A 26,873-nucleotide genomic window follows, 5' to 3' on the forward strand; every position below is an offset into this window, starting at 1 on the left:
AGAGATGTACAGAAACAAATATTCTTGTCCAGTGTTACAGTGAAAACATGCATACCTGTTTGTCTTAATAGTCAGTATATCAAACTATTCTTATTTTCCAAAATACCTTCTTAAGTCATTCTCTTGTAAAAATCCAAATCAAGACTAGTTTCTAGTTAAAAGCTTAAGGAAAACTGTTACTCTTAAAGAAGCTTTCAACCTTGTTTTACAAAACATCAGTAAGCAAAGCTCTTCCTGCCTATCTTATTCATGAGAAATGGTTGTTTATTTCTGTATGACGCAACTGTCCAGTTTTGTTTTGTTCTTTTACTACCTCTTACACACCAAAACACACAAACCATTTCCTCTCAAGGAAGTTTGGCTTGCCATGTTATAGTCAGATGTGTTTATTTAGTCTAAAAGCTGGTCAATAAGACCTGGAAGGCATATTTTATTTGTGATCAACAAAGATATAAAAGTCATTATGACCATCTACTGAATTCTTGCAAACAGAAACAGCAGAGAAGTCAAAAATTCAAAATACTCCCATCTTTGGCCTTAGAGGCACAGGCACAAGCTGCAAAGAAACATATCAAGAAGCTCCTAAACCTGATTTTCTGATTCTCCAATCTGTTAATGAATAACAACATGACAGGGAAAAGTCTAATGCTAAGGCATGATTACAATTTATTTTTCAAACAGTAATTGTAAACTTTATACTATTCTAAATTTAAAAGATTGATCTGCGAAGCCCTGAAGAGCTCATTCCAACAACTTCATGGAAAATCTTCCAAAGAGAACATGTAAAAAGATGACACAAAGCCAGCGGGTGTAATTTAACCTTACCTGTGTGTCTGTGATTATACCCTCATTATAAAGCTTCAATCCCTGTGATAATGGAAACTTGCCAGCCCTGAATATCTGAGGACCATTTCTAATGAGATACTCTCCCTTAGAAGTGTTAAGTAGTAATTTTCCTATTGGTTAACCTAGAATTAACAGAGATGCAACTCTTTTCTCAGAGTTTGATGCTGTAGAAAAGAATGTTAGATGGGAGAGAGGCATTTACTACTATAAAGAAAGCAGATGTTGGACAAGTGCAAATATGGTAGATAAGTGAAAACTTCTGTGCAGTGGCAGAATTTGTGACATTATTTGTCAAATGAGCACAAGAAGGTAGCATAATATGGTGGAAATCATGTGGGACTTAGGGAGACATAGGGGCTTAACTCCCAAATGCATCTTCATAATGATGCAATTTTGGGAAAGTGATGTCACCTCTCTGAGCCTCAATTTCACACATGTAAAATAACATCTACCAAAAGTGTTTGTTAGGGGGGTAAAATTAGAAAATGCTGTTAAATACATAACACAGTCTGGTATGTAGCGGGTACTGAAATATCGTCTCTCTCCTTCCCCCTATTCACACCTGACAAATTCTTACCTTCCTCCCAGAACTCCCATAATCACCTCTGTACCCATCTTCTCCAAAACACTTTGCATATATATTGCAGCATGTTCTTTCCACAATTGTATCCTGAAAAACAGATCCATATCACATACGATTTTCTCATCTGTGTTAGTCTATATCACATTACACACTAAGAAGACAAAATTCTCTCAATGTTTTTAAAATTATTATAATTAATAGAACTCAGCAAAGGATGGTGTTTTTATTTTTTTATTTTTTTATTCATAATTACAGGTTTATTATAAAGGATAAAACTCAGGAACAGCCAAATGGGAGAGATGCCCAGGGCAAGGTATGGGGAAGGGAGGTGGAGCTCTGTGCCTTCTCTGGGAGCACCACTCTCCCAGCACCTTACTATGTCACCAACTTAAGTCTCTGAGCCCCATGATTTAGGGTGTTTTTATAGAGATTCCATTACACGTGATTGATTAAATTTTTAGCCATTGGTGATTAACAGTCCTCACTTCCTCACCCATCCCCAGAGGTTGGGAGGTGGAGCTGAAAATTCTAAGCTTCTAATCAAAGTTTCATCTTTCTAGCAACCAGTCCCCATCCTGAAGCTATCTAGGGGCCCTGCCAAGAGTCCCTCATTTGAACAAAAGATCCTCCTATCACTTTTAACTCAAGAAATTAGGTTTTAGGAGCTCTGTGCCAGGAACCAGGGACAAAGACCAAGTATCTCTGATGCCGCTTAGGCATACATGTTTACACACATACATACATGTGTATACATCTATACAATTTTTTGGATGAATATTTGAAAGTAAACTGCAGACATATTTCATTTTAAGTACTTCGATATGTATTTCCTAGGAATGGAAAGACTTTAAAAAAAATTTTTTTTTTCAGTTTTCCCTAAGGTAATTTATTATTTATTTATTTATTTATTTATTTTAATTTATTTTTTTATTATACTTTAAGTTTTGGGGTACATGTGCACATTGTGCAGGTTAGTTACATATGTATACATGTGCTGTGCTGGTGCGCTGCACCCACTAACTCGTCATCTAGCATTAGGTATATCTCCCAATGCTATCCCTCCCCCCTCCCCCCACCCCACCACAGTCCCCAGAGTGTGATATTCCCCTTCCTGTGTCCATGTGATCTCATTGTTCAATTCCCACCTATGAGTGAGAATATGCAGTGTTTGGTTTTTTGTTCTTGCGATAGTTTACTGAGAATGATGATTTCCAATTTCATCCATGTCCCTACAAAGGACGTGAACTCATCATTTTTTATGGCTGCATAGTATTCCATGGTGTATATGTGCCACATTTTCTTAATCCAGTCTATCATTGTTGGACATTTGGGTTGGTTCCAAGTCTTTGCTATTGTGAATAATGCCGCAATAAACATACGTGTGCATGTGTCTTTAGAGCAGCATGATTTATAGTCATTTGGGTATATACCCAGTAATGGGATGGCTGGGTCAAAGGGTATTTCTAGTTCTAGATCCCTGAGGAATCGCCACACTGACTTCCACAAGGGTTGAACTAGTTTACAGTCCCACCAACAGTGTAAAAGTGTTCCTGTTTCTCCACATCCTCTCCAGCACCTGTTGTTTCCTGACTTTTTAATGATTGCCATTCTAACTGGTGTGAGATGGTATCTCATAGTGGTTTTGATTTGCATTTCTCTGATGGCCAGTGATGATGAGCATTTTTTCATGTGTTTTTTGGCTGCATAAATGTCTTCTTTTGAGAAGTGTCTGTTCATGTCCTTCGCCCACTTTTTGATGGGGTTGTTTGTTTTTTTCTTGTAAATTTGTTTGAGTTCATTGTAGATTCTGGATATTAGCCCTTTGTCAGATGAGTAGGTTGCAAAAATTTTCTCCCATTTTGTAGGTTGCCTGTTCACTCTGATGGTAGTTTCTTTTGCTGTGCAGAAGCTCTTTATTTTAATTAGATCCCATTTGTCAATTTTGGCTTTTGTTGCCGTTGCTTTTGGTGTTTTAGACATGAAGTCCTTGCCCATGCCTATGTCCTGAATGGTAATGCCTAGGTTTTCTTCTAGAGTTTTTATGGTTTTAGGTCTAACGTTTAAATCTTTAATCCATCTTGAATTGATTTTTGTATAAGGTGTAAAGAAGGGATCCAGTTTCAGCTTTCTACATATGGCTAGCCAGTTTTCCCAGCACCATTTATTAAATAGGGAATCCTTTCCCCATTGCTTGTTTTTCTCAGGTTTGTCAAAGATCAGATAGTTGTAGGTATGCGGCGTTATTTCTGAGGGCTCTGTTCTGTTCCATTGATCTATATCTCTGTTTTGGTACCAGTACCATGCTGTTTTGGTTACTGTAGCCTTGTAGTATAGTTTGAAGTCAGGTAGTGTGATGCCTCCAGCTTTGTTCTTTTGGCTTAGGATTGACTTGGCGATGCGGGCTCTTTTTTGATTCCATATGAACTTTAAAGTAGTTTTTTCCAATTCTGTGAAGAAAGTCATTGGTAGCTTGATGGGGATGGCATTGAATCTGTAAATTACCTTGGGCAGTATGGCCATTTTCACGATACTGATTCTTCCTACCCATGAGCATGGAATGTTCTTCCATTTGTTTGTATCCTCTTTTATTTCTTTGAGCAGTGGTTTGTAGTTCTCCTTGAAGAGGTCCTTCACATCCCTTGTAAGTTGGATTCCTAGGTATTTTATTCTCTTTGAAGCAATTGTGAATGGGAGTTCACTCATGATTTGGCTCTCTGTTTGTCTGTTGTTGGTGTATAAGAATGCTTGTGATTTTTGCACATTGATTTTGTATCCTGAGACTTTGCTGAAGTTGCTTATCAGCTTAAGGAGATTTTGGGCTGAGATAATGGGGTTTTCTAGATATACAATCATGTCGTCTGCAAACAGGGACAATTTGACTTCCTCTTTTCCTAATTGAATACCCTTGATTTCCTTCTCCTGCCTAATTGCCCTGGCCAGAACTTCCAACACTATGTTGAATAGGAGTGGTGAGAGAGGGCATCCCTGTCTTGTGCCAGTTTTCAAAGGGAATGCTTCCAGTTTTTGCCCATTCAGTATGATATTGGCTATGGGTTTGTGTTTTTAAAAAGTACTTACAAGTCGCTTCAGTAAGACGCTTGGGAGGGATTGCAGTTTGATGCTCAGAGGTTGCTTATATGCAAACCCTCTGCCAAATTCCAGCTCCTGGAGCTCTTCTAATTTATGGACACCTTCCAGGCCAATGATTAGGAGTCCAGAGAATCCTTCACAATTTCAACAGGTGGGAGATTACTTTCATGTCTTTTGAATGGTCCATCTTTGTCTCAGCCCCACATATTCATCCATCATTCCACCATTACCATAGCCTTCACTTGTCTTGTCTCAAACTGCATTTTGCTACAATTAAAACTAGTTTGTGGCATGCCTTCTTGAAGAATTTGTCTGATACCTTTCAATCCCACCAGCTGAAAGTTGAGCAGAACCACAAAGGACTCTCATAGCTCTCTTATAGCCCCCATTTTATCATTTCACAGACGGTTTTCAGCCCTCGTTGTATTAAATTAGATCCTTCTAAGCCTATCCCTGAAGTTGACTTTTGGTTTACACTTAGGAATTGTGGCAGTCACTGTGGCTGTTCACAGATGTTCTGGCTCCTCTTCTTAAGGGCACATGATAGGATCGCACGTCTTCAGTCAGGTTATAAACACTCATTGAGGCTCAATTCCTTACCTGTAAAATATTATCTATCTCATAAAAGTTAGAAGTGACCATATGGCTCACTCTAGCTAATTAAATGTGAACAGAAGTGACATGTGTTAATCCCCAGGAGAAATTTTAAGAGTAGTACACAATTTGCCCCATTTCCTTTCCCTTGCCACAGCAATTACAAAAACAGCTGTTGGGATAGACCCTCCTTCAGCCTGGGTTCTTGAATGGTGAGCAGGAGGCAAAGATGAATCACTTCTTGCTACTTTAAGTCACTGAGGTTTGGAGGTTGTTATTGCTGCATAATCTAGCCTATCCTACCAACGCAGGCATTAAGAGATCATCTGGATTTGTCCACAGAACAAAAATACAAATGAACAAGGGTATTTTGGCAATTCAACTAGAAATCACCTTGTTTGTCGAATTTCAAAACAAATATTACTGTTAATAGTTTGAACGGTAAATTCTTGGCACATACATACAGATCAGCTTTTTGCTATGGTAAACAAGCTTCTTGACAACTGTGTGGTTAAAAGTTGTGTACATATTCTTAATTATTCCTTAAAACTAAATTCTTTGAAATGGAATTTCTGATCTAGCATAGCATGTAAGCCAAGTTTAGTCTCTTGTTACATACTCCCAAATCCCCTCCAGAAAACATGCAACAATTTAAACTTCCAGTGGCGATCTATGTAGTGAATTAAGATGGGAGTAAGGTGTCATAAAAAGATATTCTAGCACATGATTAACCAATGGAAAACATCGTCCCCAGCAAAATATGTTGAATATACTCGACTGAAGAGGAAAAGAGGTGAAAGGAACTTGAGCAAGTCAAGTTGCTGGTTGTGCATCCTCAGGTTGCTTTTGAGCCTTTACATGGCACAAAGTGGGAATGGTGAGAGTCATAGTGTAGAGTTGAACAAGTTGTGCTGCACAAGAACACCCATCTGAGAGAGCTAATGCATGGCCAAATCCAGCCAGCATACCCCTCACCACCCAGGAGCCCAATACACTTGCATCCATGCAGTGTATTTGATGTCCTTCTCTAATTGCACAAAGATGCCATATAGACTAGCAGCAGGAGCTCTTGAAGATGGAGAAGGAGGAAGAATTAAGAGCAAAGAGGGCAGAATTACAATGCAAAGAGCAGAGCCCAGCTTTAGACTGACTCCAGAGTTTAGGAGAAAACGACATATGGACCCCAGATTGGGCTAAAAGAACAAACAGCCCCTCTCACCGTTTAAGTAGGAGTTGTACCTTCAACCTCCAACCCTCAAAAGCTAGTCCTGTCTGAGTCAGAAGACCCCGGTCAGTGTCAGGGACATTGTTGAAGAAGGCAGGGAGTTTCAGCCCCAAAACATCCTCTGGCTCATACAAAGAATGAGACTGGGCATCAGCCTCATGAGCACTGAGCCCCACGCACTGGGTGAACACACAGGAAGCTTCATAGAGTCCAGTGCCATCTGGAGAGCTGAGTGCCTCAGTTCCAGTGGGAGGAGGGAGGGAGGCCCACACTGGGCAACCCTATGCACTTACCTCTGCTGTGGAGAAACTCCGATGTTTTTTTCAGTCTTTTTAAATCATCATCCAGTCCATCTGTAAACACTAAAAGGACCTGTTGTTTATGAGAAAGGGGGTTGGCAGAGCCAGACAGGGAGGGAGGGAGAAAAGAGAAGTAGGAAGGAGGGAGAGTGGGGAAGGAAGAGAAAAGGAAGGTAATAAGACAGTGAGAGTGGGGAGGAAAAGGGAAAGGAGGGATGAGGAGGGAAGGGAAGGAAGAAAGGGAAGGAGGGAGAAAGAAGGGAGGGAACAGAGGGGAAGGGGAGAAGGAATGCATAAAGTGGATATTATAAATTGTACATTTCTTTAAAATTCAAGAGTGAGTTTTTCTGGTTATGCCTAGCCTTTCACCCTGTTCCTTTTTACTTATTCTTTTATTACGCATTCATCTTTATTTCAACTTCCCCATCCCCCTGGAAAAAAAAGAGGATTTGAATCGGCTGAACTTATTTAAAAATACCTTCCAAAAATGCTTATAATATTTATCCTTATCAACAAAAAATAGCAAAATATTAACAGAGAGGTGTGTGTGCATGTGTGGTGTATGCAGTGTGGGCGGGGATGGAGGGGAGGAGATGTGGGGGTGGTTGTTGCTAATTTCTGTTATACTTTGTAATGTATTTTCTACAATTGAAATGTGTTTATTTGCTCATAAGAAATTTTTAATTTAAAACAGGAATAAAAAATAAAACATGGATGATATTAGTCAAAAAATACATCCATTGGATGCATAACAACGTAAATCTAAGTTATGAAGTTTGGGGATGTCATTTCCTATTATGTGATGTGATAAACATCACTTAAAAGCTTTCCATCTCTGTGGGCTTTTGTGAGTATATAGTTCAGAGACAGCAGAAGGGAGGGAGAGGCTTGAGGGGTGAGCTGTACTAAATAGCTCTCACTAAAGACAGTTCAAGATGCTGACTGGAAAAATAGCAAGCCTACTCTAAATGGTAATGAGTGACCATAAAAAGCTAAGGAGTCTTAAAACACCTTCCAAGTTGTCTTGGAAATGAATTTATGTTATGGCAGAATATGAATCACTAAACCGTGGGCAATTTGAGAGCAGGGACTTTATTCTTATATTCCTACTAGCATTATTGAGCATAGAACATCTAGGGCTTAAAAAATATTTGTTGTTGAATGAAAACGCATCTCTTGTTGGTTTTATTGTGTAACAGGATGGTTTTCCTCTGTGTAAGATCACCAGTTAAGAACAATTTAGTTGGCCTCAGTCACAAAGCCTTATCCATTCTACCCTACCTGATGGCTCCATAGCAAGGGTTCTCAGCATTTATTACCTTTACTTTAGCAGAAGAGAGATGAATAGCATTATCTCCCAAGGACTGCAAAAAGTTCACATCCATATTGTTATTCCTGGCAGCCTGATGAACCAAGAACTTCTGGATGATCTCATAACTGTATTTTTCAAAGTCTGAGTCAAAGGTAAGCTGGCCATTTGAGCCAGGAACCAAGTAGCGGAATCTTGGGTCGATCTGATCAGAAATGCCACAGCTGATGTTAGAAAGTAAAGCCAACTGTTGCATCAGCTCTGGCAGTAACCCTTGAAACTTCTGCTGAACTTTCTTTGAAGGAGTTGAGATATCAACTCCTACAGACAAATCCAGGTTGCATCCTTTGAAGGTGAAGAAAATAAAATTAGTCATCTGCAGGTGCATAACTAAGCCCAGAAGATATCAGCCAATCCAGCCCTAAAAGACAAACCCCCAGCCAACCCACAGAAGTATAAGCTAAATAGTGGTAGTTTAAGTTTTGGGATTGTTTGTTACACAGCAAAAGCTAATTGATACAATACATCCTGTTTCATAGCTTTATGCCTCTGCAGATCCTATTCCCTTTGCCTAAAGTGTCTTTTCCCATCTTCCCACCCCAGTCTGGTCCTTCAAGTCGTAGTTCAAGTGTCCGCCCCACCCCACTCACCAAGCACTCTCTGGTTCTTGTCCTCACCTCCTCATGTTAAGTTATTAAATGCCCGTGCATGCTCGTTGTTACTTTATTTGACCTTCCCGACTAAACAAGGATTCCTTGATGGTAATGACTATGCCATCTAATTTTCCAATTGCCTAATACAGATGTTCATTAAATGTTTGACAAATCAATGAAGAAAAGGATATAAATGAGCCTTAAGTCTCTTTCAACAATAACTGGAATTATTTCCTTCTTCCCTGAAAGTGTTTTTCCTCATTCACCACCCATGCCTATACCTTGTTTCAGCAGCATGGGAGCATATTAGAAAATGTCAGGAAAAAATCACTCCCAATTATCTGTTTCTTATGTCTAAAAATAGTTAAGCCCTCTTGGGAAGCTTTTCTCTGGAATTTGAAGGCCAATTAATATTTCAGGCTATACCTACACACTTACCAGTATATAATAAAATTTTGCACAAAATTCCACTAAGGATCAAAAGTTGATGGTCAGAGACACATCTGAGTTAGAATCTGGTTGGATGAATTAAAATGTAACAACCTTAAAAGGGCACCTATTAATTACTTCTGCACAACAAGCATAACTTAGGACTGTCCAAGGCAATCCAGGACATGCCAACATTTTCTCCTTAGATCATCACACACTAGAGTATATGATGATGTAAGGATCTGTGTCTATAACAGAATCTATATACCTGTATCGGAATCTGCAAGAACAGAACTGCAAATGGGGAGGAACAATTTGAGGGAAAATAAATATGTAGTAGACCATTCACCATGGACAGTAGCTTAAAGTTTCCCAAAAACCTGAGATCAGAGCTGAGCCATGAGCATTCAGTCCCTTAAATGTCATACTCCATGCTAGCTGGTAAGATATATTTCTGGAACTGCCAAGACAGAAAATGCCTTCCTCTCCTCCTTTCACATAAAATATCTTAGTTTGGTTTGGTTTTTTAAATATGTAATTCAAATTTATAAAAATGAGCCTTCACAGATGTAAATCCCATTTCTATATTGGACCTAATTTCAGAAAAAAAGGAATTTCCTTTTTGTAGTATGGCATATTATTCCAACATTTCTAATTCACATTTTCACCAGGAACATTTCCAGCTGGCTCTGTTCTATAATTGACAAATGCAAGAAGAAATTTCTTTCCCTTTTAATGGAGAGGATTAAATCTTGCCAGGTAATCTCTAAGGTCTTTTTCAGGTTTATGATTCTAGAATTCTATAATTAATTAGAGTCTAGCCCTTATTAAAGTGTCTAGCTAATTTCATCAAAAAATTTAAAGACAAAGTTGAAGATAAACATAAATCCTAACTTACTATAAGGGGCAAAATAAACTGAAAAAAGAAGCTGAATCCTATATCTCCTCTTCTCCCCAGTGTAATACCTACCTGCATATAAACAAAAAATAGGACTTTGGTGACTAAAAAACTCTGAACTACTTAATGTAGGACATGCCATAATTCATGCTTCTTTTAAAAATAATTGTACATGTGCATTCTTTTCAGATGATTTTCAAATTTGGCTAGACTACTGCAAAGTAGTTATATTTTTTGTCAATATAAGCAAAGATATTAATTTAATGTCCTAGAAAATTGGACTTCAAAGTTTTGGTGGAATGCAGGGTTCTCATCCTAGTCCTCCAAACTTAAGTCTCTGTTTCCAAAATAAGACCTAGCCCAGGCCAGTCACAGTGGCTCAAACCTGTTATCCCAACACTTTGAGAGGACAAAGAGGAAGGATTGTTTGAGTCTAGGAGTTCAAGACCAGCCTGGATAACACTGGGAGACTCTGTGTCTACATAAAATTAAAAAAAAAAAAAAAAAACGAGCCGATGTCCACTCACCTGTGGTCCCAGCTAGAGGTGAAAGGATCGCTTGAGCCTGGGAGTTTGAGGCTGCAGTGAGCTGTGATCATACCACTGCACTCCAGCCTGGGTGACAGAGTGAAATCCTGTCTAAAAATTTAAAAACAAAACAAAACAAACAAACAAAAATCTTGACCCAGGTATGGCCCTAGTTTCTTATACAGAGGCTTCATAGGCATACAAAATGCTTAGTGGTTGAACTTTTGACACCAAACTGCTGGGGAATTCAAACCCAGCCTCTATGACTTCCTGTCTATGTTTCTTAACCTCTCCCTTCTTGTTTTTTTTTTTAATCTGGAAATTGAGTATCATAATGATAGCACGTGCTTCACATGGGTTTGATGTGAATGTTAGATGAATGTATACCATCTAACACATTAGAAATAGTGCTTTGCATTCAACCTTGAGTTTTAAAAAAAGGAAAAAAAATAGTGCTACATACATAATGGAAAAAAACAAGTAAGAGTCTTGATTGTGCCCCACCTGGAGCCTGCCCTGCCTTTAGAATGCCAGTTAGATGGAATAAAATATGTCCTTCTTACTTGAGTTTTCTATTACTTGTAGGCAAAAACATCCTACCTGATAAGAGGATTTTTCTTAAAATACTGCTTGTTATTTCAGACTTGTGAGAAATCAAGTAAAATAAAGGATGAGAAAGTGCTCTATAAATGTCAAGAGCCCATATTCTGCCTCCCAGCAGAAGGCTGAAGGTGGCAGGACCTCATCAAGAGGCACACAGTTAAGTAAGAACATAGAGGTGAGTAGCCTTTTCTTTTCAGCCTAAAACTACCAAAAAAAAAAAAAAAAACCTTCTAGATCCAATTAAATGCACATCTATTTAGGGACATAATAACAAAATGATTTCCTGTATCCACATGATCACTTGAAGGAATTTTGAGTTTTATGGGTTCCATTATATATCCTTTGACATAATTCCTTGCTATGCTCGAAGTTATACCATTCTATCACATTCTGTGCTATCCTGTACTATACCATACCATACATATTGTATTTCACTATACTATGCTTTATTGTGCTTCATTGTACTGTACTATACTATACCACACTACACTATACTATACGATCCGATCCTATCCTATCCTATCCTATCCTTTCCTATCCTATCCTACTACTCAATGTATCATGAGGCCTGCAAAATCTGCGTCACCTGGGAGCTTGTTAGAAATCCAGAATGCTGATCTGCTGAATTCAGAATCTGCATTTTAACAAGATCCCTAGATGATTCAAACGTATGCTTAAGTTTGGGAGCCCTTCAATCACCCACTGAAAGGCAAGTCTTGGGGAAGAAAAGCGGACCCCAACTGTCAAAAGGAACAACCCCTGTCTTTGCGCCTTGCAGCTTTGGATAAAAACTTGAGGAGACGGAATGGGATTAAGGATGACCTTGGCCATATGGAAGAAGATTGGCAACAAAGTAGGCAGACCCCTGTACAGAGCCTCATAGAGAAGACACTGTATTCTATTTCATGAGAGAGACTGTCTAACTGACATTATTCTCTGCTTCTATTTCCCTCTTGACATGGCCAAACCTTCAGCACGTTGTGTTTACACATTCCAATCTGGTTTTGCCTATGCTATAAGGAATTAAAGGAGGAGTTGTGAGGACTTCCTAGAGACAGAGTTCTAAGAAGCTTCAGGCCTTCAGAAGCCAAAGTGATGACAACCATGGGAATGATTAAAAGAATCCCCAGGGGAGGGTGAACAACAGTGTCAGGAGTTCAGGCCCTACAGGGTGATCTCCTGCTCCCCTTCTTGCCTAGTTAGAAGGATCAGAGTTTTACTTTATTAAGAGAACCAATAGGATCTCTAACACCTATGATGAGCTTGTGGATCAAATAACAATTATCTGTCACTCACCTTGTGGATCACAGACCTTAGAAAGAATTTCCTTCTCCAGGTTCTGCAGGGCCTCAAAATTTACATCATGGTACACTTTGTCCTCATCATTAGTGATCTCCAAAAGCTGCGATTTTTTGGCTTCTCCCACCCCAATGGCAAAAATAATTATGTTTTTGTCCCTGAGGGCTTTGGCTGGTATGATTACATTATCTTGGGCCACCCCATCGGTGATCACAATCAAATATTGTTGAACACTGGGTCTCCCTCCTTTTGAACTGTCAAAAAAAGGCAGAGTGAAATTCAGAGCTTTCCCAGTGCGGGTGCCATCCCTCATCTGCTGAACATCAAAGGTGGCCCTGTAAATGTCCACCTTTGAGGAGTATTGGTTGAGCCTGAATTCTTCCAGGGGGATTGAGCTGAACTGCAAAAGGCCAATTTGAATTCCATCAGTACCAATATTAGATTGGTTCACCATGCTCTCCACAAATCTTTTCATCTTTTCAAAGTCTTTTGGGGAGATAGATTCTGAACCATCTATCAGGAAGATAATGTCAGCTTTACTATTCTTACAGGCTGGGGAAAAAGGAAACAGAACAGAACATTCATTAGAAATCTGAAACCAAAAAAAACCAAAAAACAAAAAAAAGAATCTGAAGCCAATTAATTACAAGTCCCCAGGGACAGTCTGGAATGGCATATGTACAACATGAAAATATTTTAGAAGGGAGTGGAAGAGGAATTCAATGAACCAAATATTCTGCAACCCAGCAGAGTTGCTCTGCAATTCAGAGTAGTCTCAAAATAAGATACAGCTGTATGATAAATATATAAAACTTGAGCATCTTGCTTCATTCTAGGTTGTGGTCACTTTGAGTGTCCAATACTAAGCTGCCAACCAGTGAATCCATGATTAAAGAATGAAGCTGGCTAGGTGTGGTGGCTCACACCTATAATCCTAGCACTTTGGGAGGCTGAGGCAGGAGGATTGCTTGAGCCCAGGAGTTCAAGACCAGCCTGGACAACACAGCAAGATCCAGTCTTGGGGAAAAAATGCATAAAAGAATGAAGCTTACTTAAATAAATCAGGTACATATTCTTGGAGAGGTGGGAAAGGAGATTGAAAAAGAAAAAGTCTTACCCTCTGAGGAGCAGATGTCCTGTACCACTTCTTTTTGGATGTCCTTCAGTAAATCAAACTCATACACAAAAAATATCTTGTCTTTAGCTATTTCCTTAAGCTCATCAATGTTAGCTTCTCTTATTCCAATGGCATAAATGTTAACTCCATTTGCCCTCAATCCCTCTGCAGCCTCAGCCACCGAGTCTGAAGATTTACCATCAGTGATGACTATAAGATATCGAGCAACATTGATTCGGCTGGTGTCTGCAAAAACCTGAGTCATGTTGTTCAAGGCCTCACCAGTTTTGGTGCCACCTTCCCCCTGCTGGATGTTATCAATGGCTACCTTCAGCTCTGCCACACTGGGATACTGGCTGAGGATAAATTTACTTTTAATTTTGTCTGAGTACTGAATCACTCCAAACTGCACTCTGTTGGGCCCGATCTAGAACATCTTTATCACTTCATTCATGAACACCTTCATCTCAAGAAAATCTTCTGGATAGATGCTGCCAGACCCATCAATAAGGAAGTAAATATCTGCCTTTTCGATGTGCACACAACCTAGGCAATAAAAAGAAGCAAGAACCCATCATAACAGAGTCTGAGATGGTGAAGAACCAGAGCGATTGATCCCAATCTCCAACCATATTCCCTCAGTACTCTTTGTTCCCTTGACAGCACCTGTGACTCTGCCTACAGGTACTCTTTGGCCAAGAGCATGATCAGCTGGCACACTAGGAAGACCAGAATGCCTGGGAGTGAGTCTAGAAGCAGCCACCACCCAATAACTGGCAGAGGTTGGTGGATAAAGACCCCAGCTCCCTTGTTCATTGCATAGAACCACTCTAAGGTAAGTCCTGCATGGTTTCCCGGAGTCCCCAGTTGCCTGTAGCAGTAACCTGTAGATTACTCCTCATCCCGAATTGGTTCTTAAATCTCCACTCTCCTATAAGCATCCCCTGGCATCACCACCCAGATAAATAATTTGCATCCAAATCATTGTCTCAGAGTCTGTTTCTGATCAACCCCACTTAAGACACAAAGGAAATGTAACTTGACATTTCTCAAATGGGGAAGTTAAGGAAACGAAAGTAAAATCAGAGCACATTTGAAGCTATGAATTGTTTCATATTCCATTATCCCTGCCTCCCATCCAAGTTGTGCTTTTTAAGTACATGGGCAAAAGTGTGTACATCCTAAAATTTAATTTAATTTAATAATTTGACAAGTTAATTTAAAACATTCTCTATTAAATGAGCCTGAATTAGGAAACAACAGATGCTAGTGAGGCTGTGGAGAAATAGGAACGCTTTTATACTGTTGGTGGGAATGTAAATAAGTTCAATAACTGTGGAAGACGGTATGGCAATTCCTCAAGGATCTAGAACCAGAAATGCCATTTGACCCAGCAATCCCATTACTGAGTATATACCCAAAGGAATGTAAATTATTCTACTATAAAGACACATGCACATATCTGTTTATTGCCGTATTATTTACAATAGCAATGACATGGAACCAACCAAAATGCCCATCAATGATAGACTGGATAAAGAAAATGTGGTACATATATACCGTGGAATACTATGCAGCCATAAAAAGGAATGAGATAATGTCCTTTGCAGGGACATGGATGAAGCTGGAAGCCATCATTCTCAGCAAACTAACACAGTAGCAGAAAACCAAACACCGCATGTTCTCATTCATAAGTGGGAGTTGAACATTGAGAATAGATGGACACTGAGAGGGAAACAGCACACACCAGGGCCTGTTGGGGGGTGGTGGGTTGAGGGGAGGGAACTTAAGAGGACAGGTCAATAGGTGCAGCAAACCACCATGGCACACGTATACCTATGTAACAAACCTGCACGTTCTGTACATGTATCCCATTTTTTTTTTTAGAAGAAATTGTTTTTAAAAAAGTCTGAATTAAATCAGTCACCTTGTGTTAAAGCCCAGCCTCCAGGGCAAGTGGCTCTAAATTTAATCCTGTCTCCTCGGTTACTAGCAAGCTTGGCCCCCTTGCATCTCAGTTTCCTGATCTATAAAATGAGGATGTTGACACCTACTCAGTAAGCTTATTGTGAGAAGACAGTAATATCATGTAAACAGAGCAGAGCTCAGTATTAAAGATGTAGAGTTAAAAGTAGCTGGTGTTTTATTATTTTTGTCATCTAGCAGATTCCTCTAAAAAATATACATATATATTTTCTCCACTCCCTCTCAATAAGGGCAGCCCAGCCTTGAGTTGTTAATCTCTGGATTCCCTTGGCCCCAGGAAGAGCCTTTTCATTTCTCGGCTGAAAGGGAAGTGGTCTAAGGTGGGAATTGGGCTCCCTGCTCAGGTCTTCATGTGGGAGGACCTAGGTCCATGCAATATGTGCGGCATACTTAAAAAACCCTTGTTGTTTATATGAATGAAATTCAAATGTAATTGGGTGTCCTATATTTCATCTGGCAATGCTATCCTAAAGGGGCATGCATTGGAAAGGAATGTAGCTTAAAGCGGGTAGAGAAAGGAGTCATTTACCCCATGGTAAGTGTTTGCTGAATTCTGGAGAGTAGGGGCGAAATTATGGAAAAATAAGGCAAAAACCCAAACTTTGCTGGACTCCAGCATCCACTGGTGACACATACATGGCTGCCAGCGTCAGAGAAAAGGACCACTGTGCAGGAAAGGGCATCTCTGCAGCTAGCCCCTATAGGAGCAGCCCAAGGAGGCTTCACTATAATCCAGGGCCCTTGGATTGTCAAGAGGAGCCGAGGACCCTAAATATTGCCCGCACTGTACATTCTTGTCAGTCTTAGCAGATTGGGGGAAAAGAGAAAGAGAATATTTCTTACAGTCTGGAGGTTGCCGAGCATTCACATCAATCATACACATAAAGTGCTTAGCAGAGTATCTGACACATGGCAAATGGCCAGTAAATAGTAGATATTATGATCATTGTGATCATCCAAGACAAAATTCTGGTAAAATCATCATAGCTTCTATTTACCTCTAGGCTACCCAATTCCCCAACCCATCTAGACTTTGGGCTACTTTTTCTGATTGCAAGTTTCTTTTTAGCTTCTCTGCAGTATCAAAAAACAACAACAACAACAACAACTCTCAGCTCTTCATATTGTGAACTAGTAGTGCTCGTCTTCTGTCCTTCTCATCCACAGAATATAGGCAGATAGGCACACGGAAATGAAATTCACATTATAACAATTTTGTTTCTCATTCCTAGAACTGAGAAAGGAACTAAAAATATAGGTCAAAGAGAAAGATAGAAATTTATTTAGATATTTCAGATTTCTAGACCTCAGCACAAGTAATCAAGAAATTACCAGATCACAGTGTTTAACAAGAAAAAAAGCTCAGTGATTTTTCCTTGAAAACGTAATTACAGCCTTGAATTTTTACCTCAATTATGTACATTTCAATGATTCTAATTTAAATCTATGATTCTAATTTGAATCTAAGAAATACTAGCATGGGTAGACAAAAATAGATTAGAAGACAGACAGACACAAAGATTTTCATAACAGCCAGTAAGTGCCAAATCTAGGATTTAAAATTTGGGCATTCATATGCCAAAGTGCATACACTTAACCACTATGTTTTTTCTGGTGTGTGTGTTTTTTTGTTTAACTGTGTATGTAGTAGGAACTCTCCTGACCAACCTCCACTTTAGTGACTCCCAGATAAATCAATGTTCTCCCTTTCCTCTGTAAAGCATGAGTGATGCTCCCATAAAACAATGAGTGCCTGAAGTTCCGCTTCAACCAGTGACAGAACAAGCTTACCAAGATGAAGGCGGGTTTGTCCCCAGCTTGTTTATGGCAGTTTTGTTGTTATAATTACATAATTAATCAAATATTGTGCAAATCAGCAGGATTTGAGTGTGAGTAAAAGAGATTTATTGCATCTATGAAAACCAGCTTAACTGCTTTAAAAAGACTCAAGAGTTATTTTTTTAAAAATTGCCAGTGTATTAGATAGCATTACAAAAGATTGCATTTTTAAGATTATAAAAATCAATAGCTATTTCTGTTTCTGTTTTGAATTGTTTCAAAAGTCTCCTTTAAAGAAACTGAAACTGGAAATTATTGATAACATAATATTGGATGGTTTATAAAGAAAATACATGAAATCCAATCAGCAGGGCTCATACTCAAAGAAGCCTTGGCCCTATACCAAAAGATTGGCAAATTAACATTCATTTATATGTATTAAGTTAATTTTTTAAATTTCATGTATGTGAGAAACAATAGTTTCTGAGAAGAAAATAAAAAAGAAAATAACATTTTAAAAATTCAAGTGTGTTTGTATCCTTTTTAAAGTAGTTGCCTGCTTCAGTGACTTAAGATTTGATCAGTCCACACTCAGTTCCTTAGGGCTTCTACTGTAAATATACACAACTCTTCATCAAACTGTTAAAACAGAAGGGGGCCAGGCATGGTGGCTCACACCTGTAATCCCAGAGCTTTGGGAGGCCAAGATCAAGGATCACTTCAGGCCAGAAATTCGAGACCTGCCTGGGCAACATAATGAGACCCTGTCTCTGCAAAAAAGATTATAAAATTAGCTGGGCATGGGAGTGCATGCCTGTAGTCTCAGCTACTTAGGAGGGTGAGGCTGGAGGATCACTTAACCCAAGGAGTTCAAGGTTACAGTGAGCTATGATTGTGCCACTGCACTCCAGTCTGAGTGACAGTGCAAGATCAAACTTTACATAATTTTTAAAAGGGATGAAGGATAAGATGGGAGGTGCTAGAAATGTTGCCTTTTTACTTCATATTCTCCTGCATTGTTTGGCATCAAGATAAAGTTTCCGTTTCTGGTTTTTTAATGAATTGACTTCAAAATCTTTTCTTTGTTGGAGGATAGACGAGATGGGTGAGCAACTAAAAAAACTAAGAAAAGTTTTTTGTTTAAAAACATCAAATTTGGAAAAGACCCTCCTACCTTCTTGTAGGGGATAGCTCGTCCCACTAATGGAAACTTTACTGTCCACCATCTCAGAGCAGAGCTGGTGTGTAAGCTTGCTTCCTACTACGAAGAGCTGCAAAAAGGATTCCAGGGGGACTGAATACTTCCAAGGAGGATATGATGCTATCTTCTCCAGGTCCTTACTCTCTGAGACATTGTGGGTGCCCACTGCATAGATGGTGACGCCTGCCCTTCGGAGGCGAGAAGCGGGTCTAGATACTCTGTCTTGGGAGAAGCCTTCTGTGATGACTACAGCTATCTGCTGCACACCGTGGTTGGACCGGCTACCCTTCTCCTGAATGAAAACCTCGTTCCTCAGGAAATCTAACGCAGCACCAGTCTTCGTCCTTCCTTTTCTTTCCCGGTAGGTTAATTTGTCCAAATGCTCCAAGATTTTGGCTGGATTCTGAAATGCATCCAGTGAAAATTCAAGTCGTGGTTCCTCACTGTAGAAGACCAAGCCAAATCTCACAGTATCAGGACGAATGCTTAGAGAACTGACAATGGTCTTTAGGAAATTGACAACTTGTTGGAAATTGGGTTGCCTAACCCTGCTAAATTCCTCAATGAGGAATATTAAGTCAGCCGGGACAGCAGTTGCGCACGCTGCAAACAGACAAAATCAGAAAGAACGGCTTTAGCATAACAGCATTAATATAACATAAAGACAACATTAATATATAAAAGCTGTATTATGATGTATTTTATATGTTACATAATATATTTATTATTACAATTATAATAATATATATCATATGAACTTATATTTCTACATTTTATAATTTAAAAGAAGCCTTTATTTGGCATGATGGTCAAAGAACATCACAGGGTTCATACCTATTTCAGAAATTCTCATGTGGAAGAGTATTCACATCACTTGCAAAATATTTAAATATATGAATATTGACAGTAAAGTGCTTCAAGATTGCTTTTCAATTTATCTAAGTCCATCAGAAGAATCTGAGTCTTGACTAATTTTTCTTCATTCTTCTAGTTTCAAGAGACTCTAGGTCAAATTCTCATTTATAGGCCTGAAACCTCCCAAAAGATGAAAATTAACTGTGGCTGTTAATTTCTAAACCCTTCTCTGATGAATATCATGTCATTTTAACAGAGGCAGCCTGAAATGTTGCATGTTTCTATGAAAAATCTTTATCCAAATATTAGGCCAGCTGGCTGTTTCATTTTGCTACAGAAGAACTTTCCCTTCGACTTACCTCAGAAGGAATAAAACATAAACTCACTGCCAAGAAGAATGCAAACACCACTCTCTCTATTTGAGACAGTGCCTACTGCAGGGAAACCCACTGTGTCCACATAGTTTCAAGGTCCATATCTGCTTTGATCCATGAAAAAGGAAATCTCCCTAGCAGAGAGCCAAAACCATACATGCAGAAGCTTGAAACCACTGTGCAAACAACTGAATATTGTGAAACAAGGTTTAGGGGCAATAGAATAACCTTTTAACTTTCTCTTTTGTCTCCTGGTGTCCTGAAATTTCCCCTGTGGTCCTTTTTCATAAAGAATCAAAATTCAATCCTAGATTTTAAAAAAGGGTGTTGTCCACAATTTTAGCAAGTCTAAAACACCAACGCTAGAAACTCCAGACATCTTTGACAGCTCCCTTCCTTCACCTTCTTGTACCAAATGCTGTTATTCTCCTTTCAAATTGTCTTCAGGATTCCTTCCCTTTCCTCGTTATCAAAGCCACCCTTGGGCTGGGCCCAGACATCCTCTCCATGTGGCCAGATGACAGCTCAGCCTTAAAGTCTTTCTGAGTCTGAGGTGCCATTTGGAACCCAACCTGCCCTCTGAAGGTTTCCTGAAAGACTGCTTTGGTCATGTCATACTTCTTGCTTAAAAGCTGCTCACCAGTTACTTCTAGTGTCTTTGGGATCCTGTAGTCAGGGTCTATCATACCTAATCCAATCTCATCTCTCACTACTTCTATACTCTTCCACTGATCCAAATTGGCTCCATTTTTAAACTGTCTTCCACATTCATCCAGACCATCCCCATTTCCATACCCTTACCAGAAGTGTAGACCCCTTATATGGTTCTTCCCCTTGCCCAGAGTACCCTCCTCCTTTCTCCTATATATTAAAATAATACCTGTTATAGAGGGACCAGCACAATTCCTTCCAGCCCACACCCTCTAGTATGTCCTCCTTTTGTACTATCTATCTCTGCTTAATATAGTATCTCCATAAGGTGCTTCTTAGTTCCTTATTACCTCTGTTTGGATTTTCCTCTTCTTGTCACAGATGTGTTTGTCTTTTTTCTGCCCATAAATTTCCAAGGACCCCAAGCTCTAATTGTTGATAGGTCTGGGCAGAGGTGTGACAATTCTGAGAAAGGAAAAATTGGCCACTTCTAGTTGTGGGGCTCAAAGGATGCTTCATCAAGAGGGTAACTTAAGAACTGAAGGGTAAATTTTGACTGTGGGCATCACAAGCTGATATTATAGTGTATTCAAGAGCAGAGACAGAGGTTGGAAAGGATGATACACATACAGCAAATTATGAGTAGTTCAGCTTGGTCGGTGAATAGAATGTGTACAAAGACTTAGCAGGAGATAAGGCTCAGTGGTTCTCAGCCAAGAGTGGTACCTATCTACAAAGGACATTTTGGAAATGTATGGGGATGTTTTGGATTACCATAATGATTCAGGGATGATACTGGCAGAAACTAGGGATATTAAACCTCTGACAATGCACAGGACAATTCTACACTACGAATTGTCCTAACCAAAATGCCATTAGCGTCTCCCTTGAGTGTCTTGGATGCCAACATAAGGAAGTACTTTATCTAATCTATGGGGAGAAGCCTGAGTGCTCCTTCGCCTGGAAAAGGTATATGGTAATTTAGATTCTTACTCAGAAATATTATCTCCTTACTCCTTATTTCCATGGGAAGATATACTTTTCTACTCTACTGATCTCAGCATAGCCATATGACTTGCTTGAGCCAATGAAATGTTAGCAGGTGATGCAGCAGAGGTTTGAGAAACGCTTATGCAATTGGTTTTCTCTCTGGTACCTCTGCAATTACCGGGAGAAGAATATGCCCAGACTAGCCTGATGATCCCAGGAATAAGATGAGAGATATGTGGAGCAGAGCCAAACCTAGATCAACCAACACCCAGACAAATCCCAAATCTGTGAAGAGGCCCAGACAATATCAGCAAAGCTGTTTGTTTGGGCCCAGCCAAGATCAGCTGTTCCTCAACAGATCTGTGAGAATAAGTGATTCTTTTCAGCCACTGACTTTTCACCCAGTTTGTTATTCAGCATCATTGTGACCATAGTTAACTAAAACAAGGTTGTGCCTGAGGCATCCCATGCTTCCTACTCTTCCCTGTCTGCTAGTGCTAGTGCCCCAGTACTGAGGAATCCAGAATACCCACCTTCTCTGCTCTTTCCCCAGACTTTCCTCTTACACTGAGATCTCCCAGTGGCTCACATATTCTAGGACCAAACTTCACCTCCTACAGCCTCCTCGTTGGCTGTAATCCTGTGTTCCTGCTGTCCAGTCCCTTGGATCACCACATTCATATCTTCTACTATGTGTCTGACTTCATCTTCTGTCTGCATATCATAGACAAGGTCTGGGGATCCCATCCCTTCCAGTTCTCTCCTGTCAAAGTCCTGCACACCCACAGACATAACTTTCACACCTTTCTCTCTTAGTCTCTGTGCAGCATCCTGGACTTCATCCTCTGATTTGCCTGAATTAATGACCACTGCATACTGGGGAATGCCCTGGAGAAACCGGCTTCCTGCTTCCTCCTGGAAGAATGTCTGAAGAAGGTATGGCAGTGCCTTGCCTGTCCTCCTGGAACGACCCAGGGGCACAAAACGCTCATGAATGTGAGCTATCATCTCATTCTGGGTCTTGTAGGTATTGAGCAAAAACTCAGTGTGACCTTGGTCACCATACTGAGCCAGCCCAATTTGGTACTTGTCCCTGCCAACCTCCAGCATGCCAACCACTCTGGAGAGGATATTCTGCATCCTCTGGAAACTGGCCCGTGATGTGTCCTGTGATGTGTCAGCAAGAAAGACCACGTCTGCATAGGCTTTGATGAATTCTGGAAGTAAAGGGAAAGGGAGACCAGGGGGCCAGAAAAAGACAAAAGGAGAAAGTAAATCAAATCAAACTCTCATGAAAATTGAATATAAGGATGGTTTTGTGTGCCCAATGTGAGAGGTAGAAGTACTATCTTTATACAACTCTCTGTATATTGTACTTCCCTTCCTCTATGTGGGACTCTATCACAAGGCTTTTCCTCTCTTATAGCCTGCTGCCTTGCTGTCTGTTTTATTATACTAACCTACCTTTCAATTACTCTTGTTCAAAAAATAGAGGAGGCAAGGGAAGTTAACTGAGGATACATTTTATGCTAGAGCTTTTTATACATTTTATCTGATTTAATCCTCATAAACCTTTCTTCTAGACAAGTATTATTTTCTTTGTGCAGATGAGAAAATTGAAGTGAAAAAGTGAAGCCACTTGTCCTTGCTCACACAACTAGAAAGTGGCAAAGACAGGATCAAAAAACAGGTCTTCTGGCTTTCAAAACCCATGCTGTTTCCTTTGAACAACATGGCAAGATGTTCCTTTCTACCCACAAGAACTCCATCCAGCCTTCAATCCCTTCCCCTAGGAAGCCTCCCCAGGTTCTCCAGTGATGCTGGGCACTCCTTTCCCTCCCATACACCCAGCATATTCTGGGTTATATTTTAGTCAGCTGCCATGGTTGGAATCTTGGGTTCTAACACAGCTTCTTACCTTTTATCTTACCCTCCACTGCTGAGCACAGAGTCTGAAGAATACTTCCTGAAAAATCCTGCAGGATATTGAAGTTTTCGGTGTTGAAGAGAAACTTCCCAAATGGCTCACTGGCTATTTTTTGCAACTCTTGGACATCCTGGACATTGACCCCTACCACATACACAACAACTCCATCTTCTTTCAACCGGTCAGCCACCTCCTGGACCTCATCATTTGACTCCCTGTCAGTCACCAGGATAACTATCTGAGGAACTCTGTCCTTGGCCCGACTGCCAGACTCCTCAGTCAAATAGTTGGTCCTGATAAACTCCAGGGCGCTCCCTGTGTTTGTGCCTCCTGTGCGGTATGGCAGATTCTGGATCTGCTCCAAGATCATGCTCTTCAGAGGGTGCTGGTTCAGCTGGAAGGCTGGGTAGATGTTGTCATTATACTGGGCAAGTCCCACTCGGACACGGTCACTGCTGATGTCAAGCCCCAAGATGACGGAGTAAAGGAAGTTCTTGACTTTCTGGAAGTTTTGGGGTCCAATGCTAGTTGAACTGTCTACTAGAAACACAATGTCTGCCAGGGCTGCTTCTCTGCAAGCTATAAGAGAGACGGCAAAAGGGATTGGATTACTGGATCTTCACTCAAAATGCTTTGAACCATTGAACAAATGGTTCAAGCTGCTTGGAACCAACGCAGAAAAGAAGAATAATGGCAGGCAGCCTATACTTAGTGGTCCTCAGACGCTACCCTCACCCCAAATGACAATGTGCTCAGAGCAATAACATTAACATCCCCCTGTACCTTTCCTTCTCTCTGCTCCATCACCTTCTGAGATTTCAGACCTGCTCTACCGATACTTCCAACCTTGAAATCCACTTAGATAATCCCTTAAATTTTATTAAGAAGAAAAGCACTCTGTAAATTAAGCAACATGCTGAGAAAGGGAATGTATTCTTTCCAGTCAGAAAAAGCCATCAGCCTCCTATCTTTTGACAAAGAAACCTCATATCTAGGAGTGTGCTGGCACCAGCTGGTCAGAAAGCTGGAATATATCCTATGTTCCTTGACACATCTTATTGCAGCTCTATCATTTAATAGCTCTGTGACCTATTTAACACTCACCTCTTTGAGATTTAATTTTCCTCACTGCAGCACTGAAATCTTTACACCAACCCTCATACTCTCCCAAGGTTGTTTTGAGGATAAAATAAGATAATCTACTGCAGCAGACAATGTCATGCTCTGCTCAGTCCTTTTGGATTTCTTTTTTACCATTCTATGCACTGCTCTTTGGAAAACTACCCTCCAGCTAGTAAAGCTACTTTTCTCACAATATTTAAAAGCCCAGATCCTTGCTTGACCCAGATTCAGGGTCAAGACAACTTTGAGGCATAATGTACACCAAACTCCCCTGCAGGATCAGGCTAAAACCCTTTATAGAATTTTTGCCTGAAATCACACCCTTCCTTACTTTTCTCTACTTCTCTGTCCTGAATACCCCACATCCTTACTGACCATTCCCCCGGGAGCTCTTCCTTAGCAAATCATGTGTATCCAAATTCTTGTTTCAGGCCCTGCTCCCCAGGAATACAACCTAACAGCCCTGCTCTAGTGGAATGGCTCTGCTCTAAAAGATCTGGGATCAAGTCCCTAGTTCTGCAATCCACTTGTGGTAACTTTGGCTTCAGTTTTCTTATCTGAAAAATGCAAACAATAATACTAATTACCCTATGTATCTAACAAAGTTGAGATGATCAGTCAGATGAGCAATATAAATAAGTTTTGAAAACTATACAACGCCAGGCAAATAGTAGCTATTATTACTATGAATATAAAATTTCTTTGTAAACCTTGAAGTGCTGTACAAAAGGAAGATATATAATATTTATTTGCCCATACAAATGCAATACTACCACCACACACCTGCTGCATCAATGGGTCAAAAGTTTTAGCACTTCTTCCAATTAAAATACCCTATACAGAAATACCAAAATAATGAATAAATCATGAAGAGTCTGTCCTCTTGTGGGTTTTGATGGAGCCCACAAGCATTCTTCTCTTTCTCTACTCAAAGTTGTATGCTTTATTATGGAGGTTAGTAATTAATTTATAAAGAATTTTCACCATTTTATGCCCTATCACCAATAGAAGCACAAAGTTGATGACAGGCATATCATCATCACAGGTTATGACAAGTAATAACAGGTAATGTTTATGAGTACCTCTGGTTGGCCAGGTATAGTGCCAAGCACTTTACTTGCACAATTTTGTTTAATGTTTTTAACAACTCTCTGAGGCAGGTACTATCATCCTAGGAAGTAAATTTAGATTCAGAGAGGTAAAGTAACTTGTCTAAGATTACCCTTTCTCTACTTTGTAAGATTTGAACACAGAACTTTATTTTCCCTAAATTAATAATCTTAACCAGTATATTAAACCAACAGGCTTGCAGTTAAATTAGCAAACATCCTAGGGGAACTACTGCCCCTCTCCCTTCCCATCCTTCATCCAGGCAACATGGGTAAGTTAACCTAGGAATAATAATGTCATTCTAGAAACAAATAAATCTTCATTCAAAAATGGACTTATACTATATCAGTATATAGAACCAGTATAAGGCCCACAGGATTTATAAAAAGAGCTGATGAGGCTTTGGTCAGTGATTGAAGAGGAGCATAGGGTTGGCTTCATGAAATTTTAATTTTAAAATTAAAACATGCACACATATGAAAAATAAGAAGGATGGGCAGAGGGATGAATAAGAGATCAAGCTTTGAGTTTCATGACTTCCACATCAGAAATTAAGAAGAAAAAGCCTTTGTACCCGGAGAGACGTGGTCAACATGTGGAGCTGCCTTTGCCAACATATCACAGAGTTCCTGCTGCAGCTTCTGGGCGAGATTGCTCAGACCAGAGAAGTTAGGAACAAAGGAGGTAAAATTCTCCTGAGGACTACTGGCAATTTCCCTGAGCTCTGCCCAAACTGCATCTCTGACGCCAATAGCATAAAGCAGGATGCCTGCCCTCCTCAATGCCTCCACAGGTCCATGGACATGGTCCTCAACTGGCCCACTGCTGATCACCACGGCGATCTGAGGTACCCCTTGGCTTGCCCGGCTCCCTGATGCTTCCTGGAAGTGGTGGTCTAGAATGAACTTCAGGGCCAGGCCCATCTTCTTGCCCCCAGGCTTAAATTGAAACTGCCGAATGTGTCTCAACACATCACCTTTGTGGTGGTAGGTGGAAAGCAAGAACTCCGAATGGGGCACATCGCTATACTTGGCCAGACCCACATGGATGGTCTCACTGCTGATGTTGAAGCTGTTTACCAGAATGTACAAGAAGTTCCGCACACTGCGTGCATGTTGGGGGTTGATGTTGGTGTCCACCAGAAACACAACATCTCCCAGAGAGGCTTCCCTGCAGACTAGGAAAGAGAGTCACTTTCAGATAAAACATAACAAATGACAGTTACTGGCTGGAATCCCATCTCTCCAGACTCAGAGCCTTTACTCCCCACAGATCTGCCTGCACAGCATGCAGCCTAGACACACCATCATCTTCCCTTGCATTCCCATGGCTACCATCTTCCCCTGCTCACCTACCACTCTCTGTTCCATTCTAATAGACATTTGGCCCTTCAGTTAGATCACCCA

General features: G+C 40.2%; 1 protein-coding gene across 1 annotated transcript in view; it reads right to left on the reverse strand.

Moving 5' to 3' along the window:
* The window catches only part of LOC100980925 (collagen alpha-4(VI) chain-like), a 39,392-nt gene that overhangs the window by 9,978 nt on the left and 2,541 nt on the right, over positions 1-26,873 (reverse strand). The window contains 10 exon segments of the mRNA XM_055109456.1: positions 1,424-1,516; positions 4,508-4,653; positions 6,632-6,710; positions 7,957-8,291; positions 12,353-12,907; positions 13,473-14,018; positions 18,412-19,041; positions 21,920-22,525; positions 23,227-23,814; positions 26,042-26,644. Coding sequence (XP_054965431.1) covers positions 1,424-1,516; positions 4,508-4,653; positions 6,632-6,710; positions 7,957-8,291; positions 12,353-12,907; positions 13,473-14,018; positions 18,412-19,041; positions 21,920-22,525; positions 23,227-23,814; positions 26,042-26,644 — 4,181 coding nt within the window.

Source organism: Pan paniscus, chromosome 2, assembly GCF_029289425.2.
Source record: "Pan paniscus chromosome 2, NHGRI_mPanPan1-v2.0_pri, whole genome shotgun sequence".
Taxonomy (NCBI): Eukaryota; Metazoa; Chordata; class Mammalia; order Primates; family Hominidae; genus Pan; species Pan paniscus.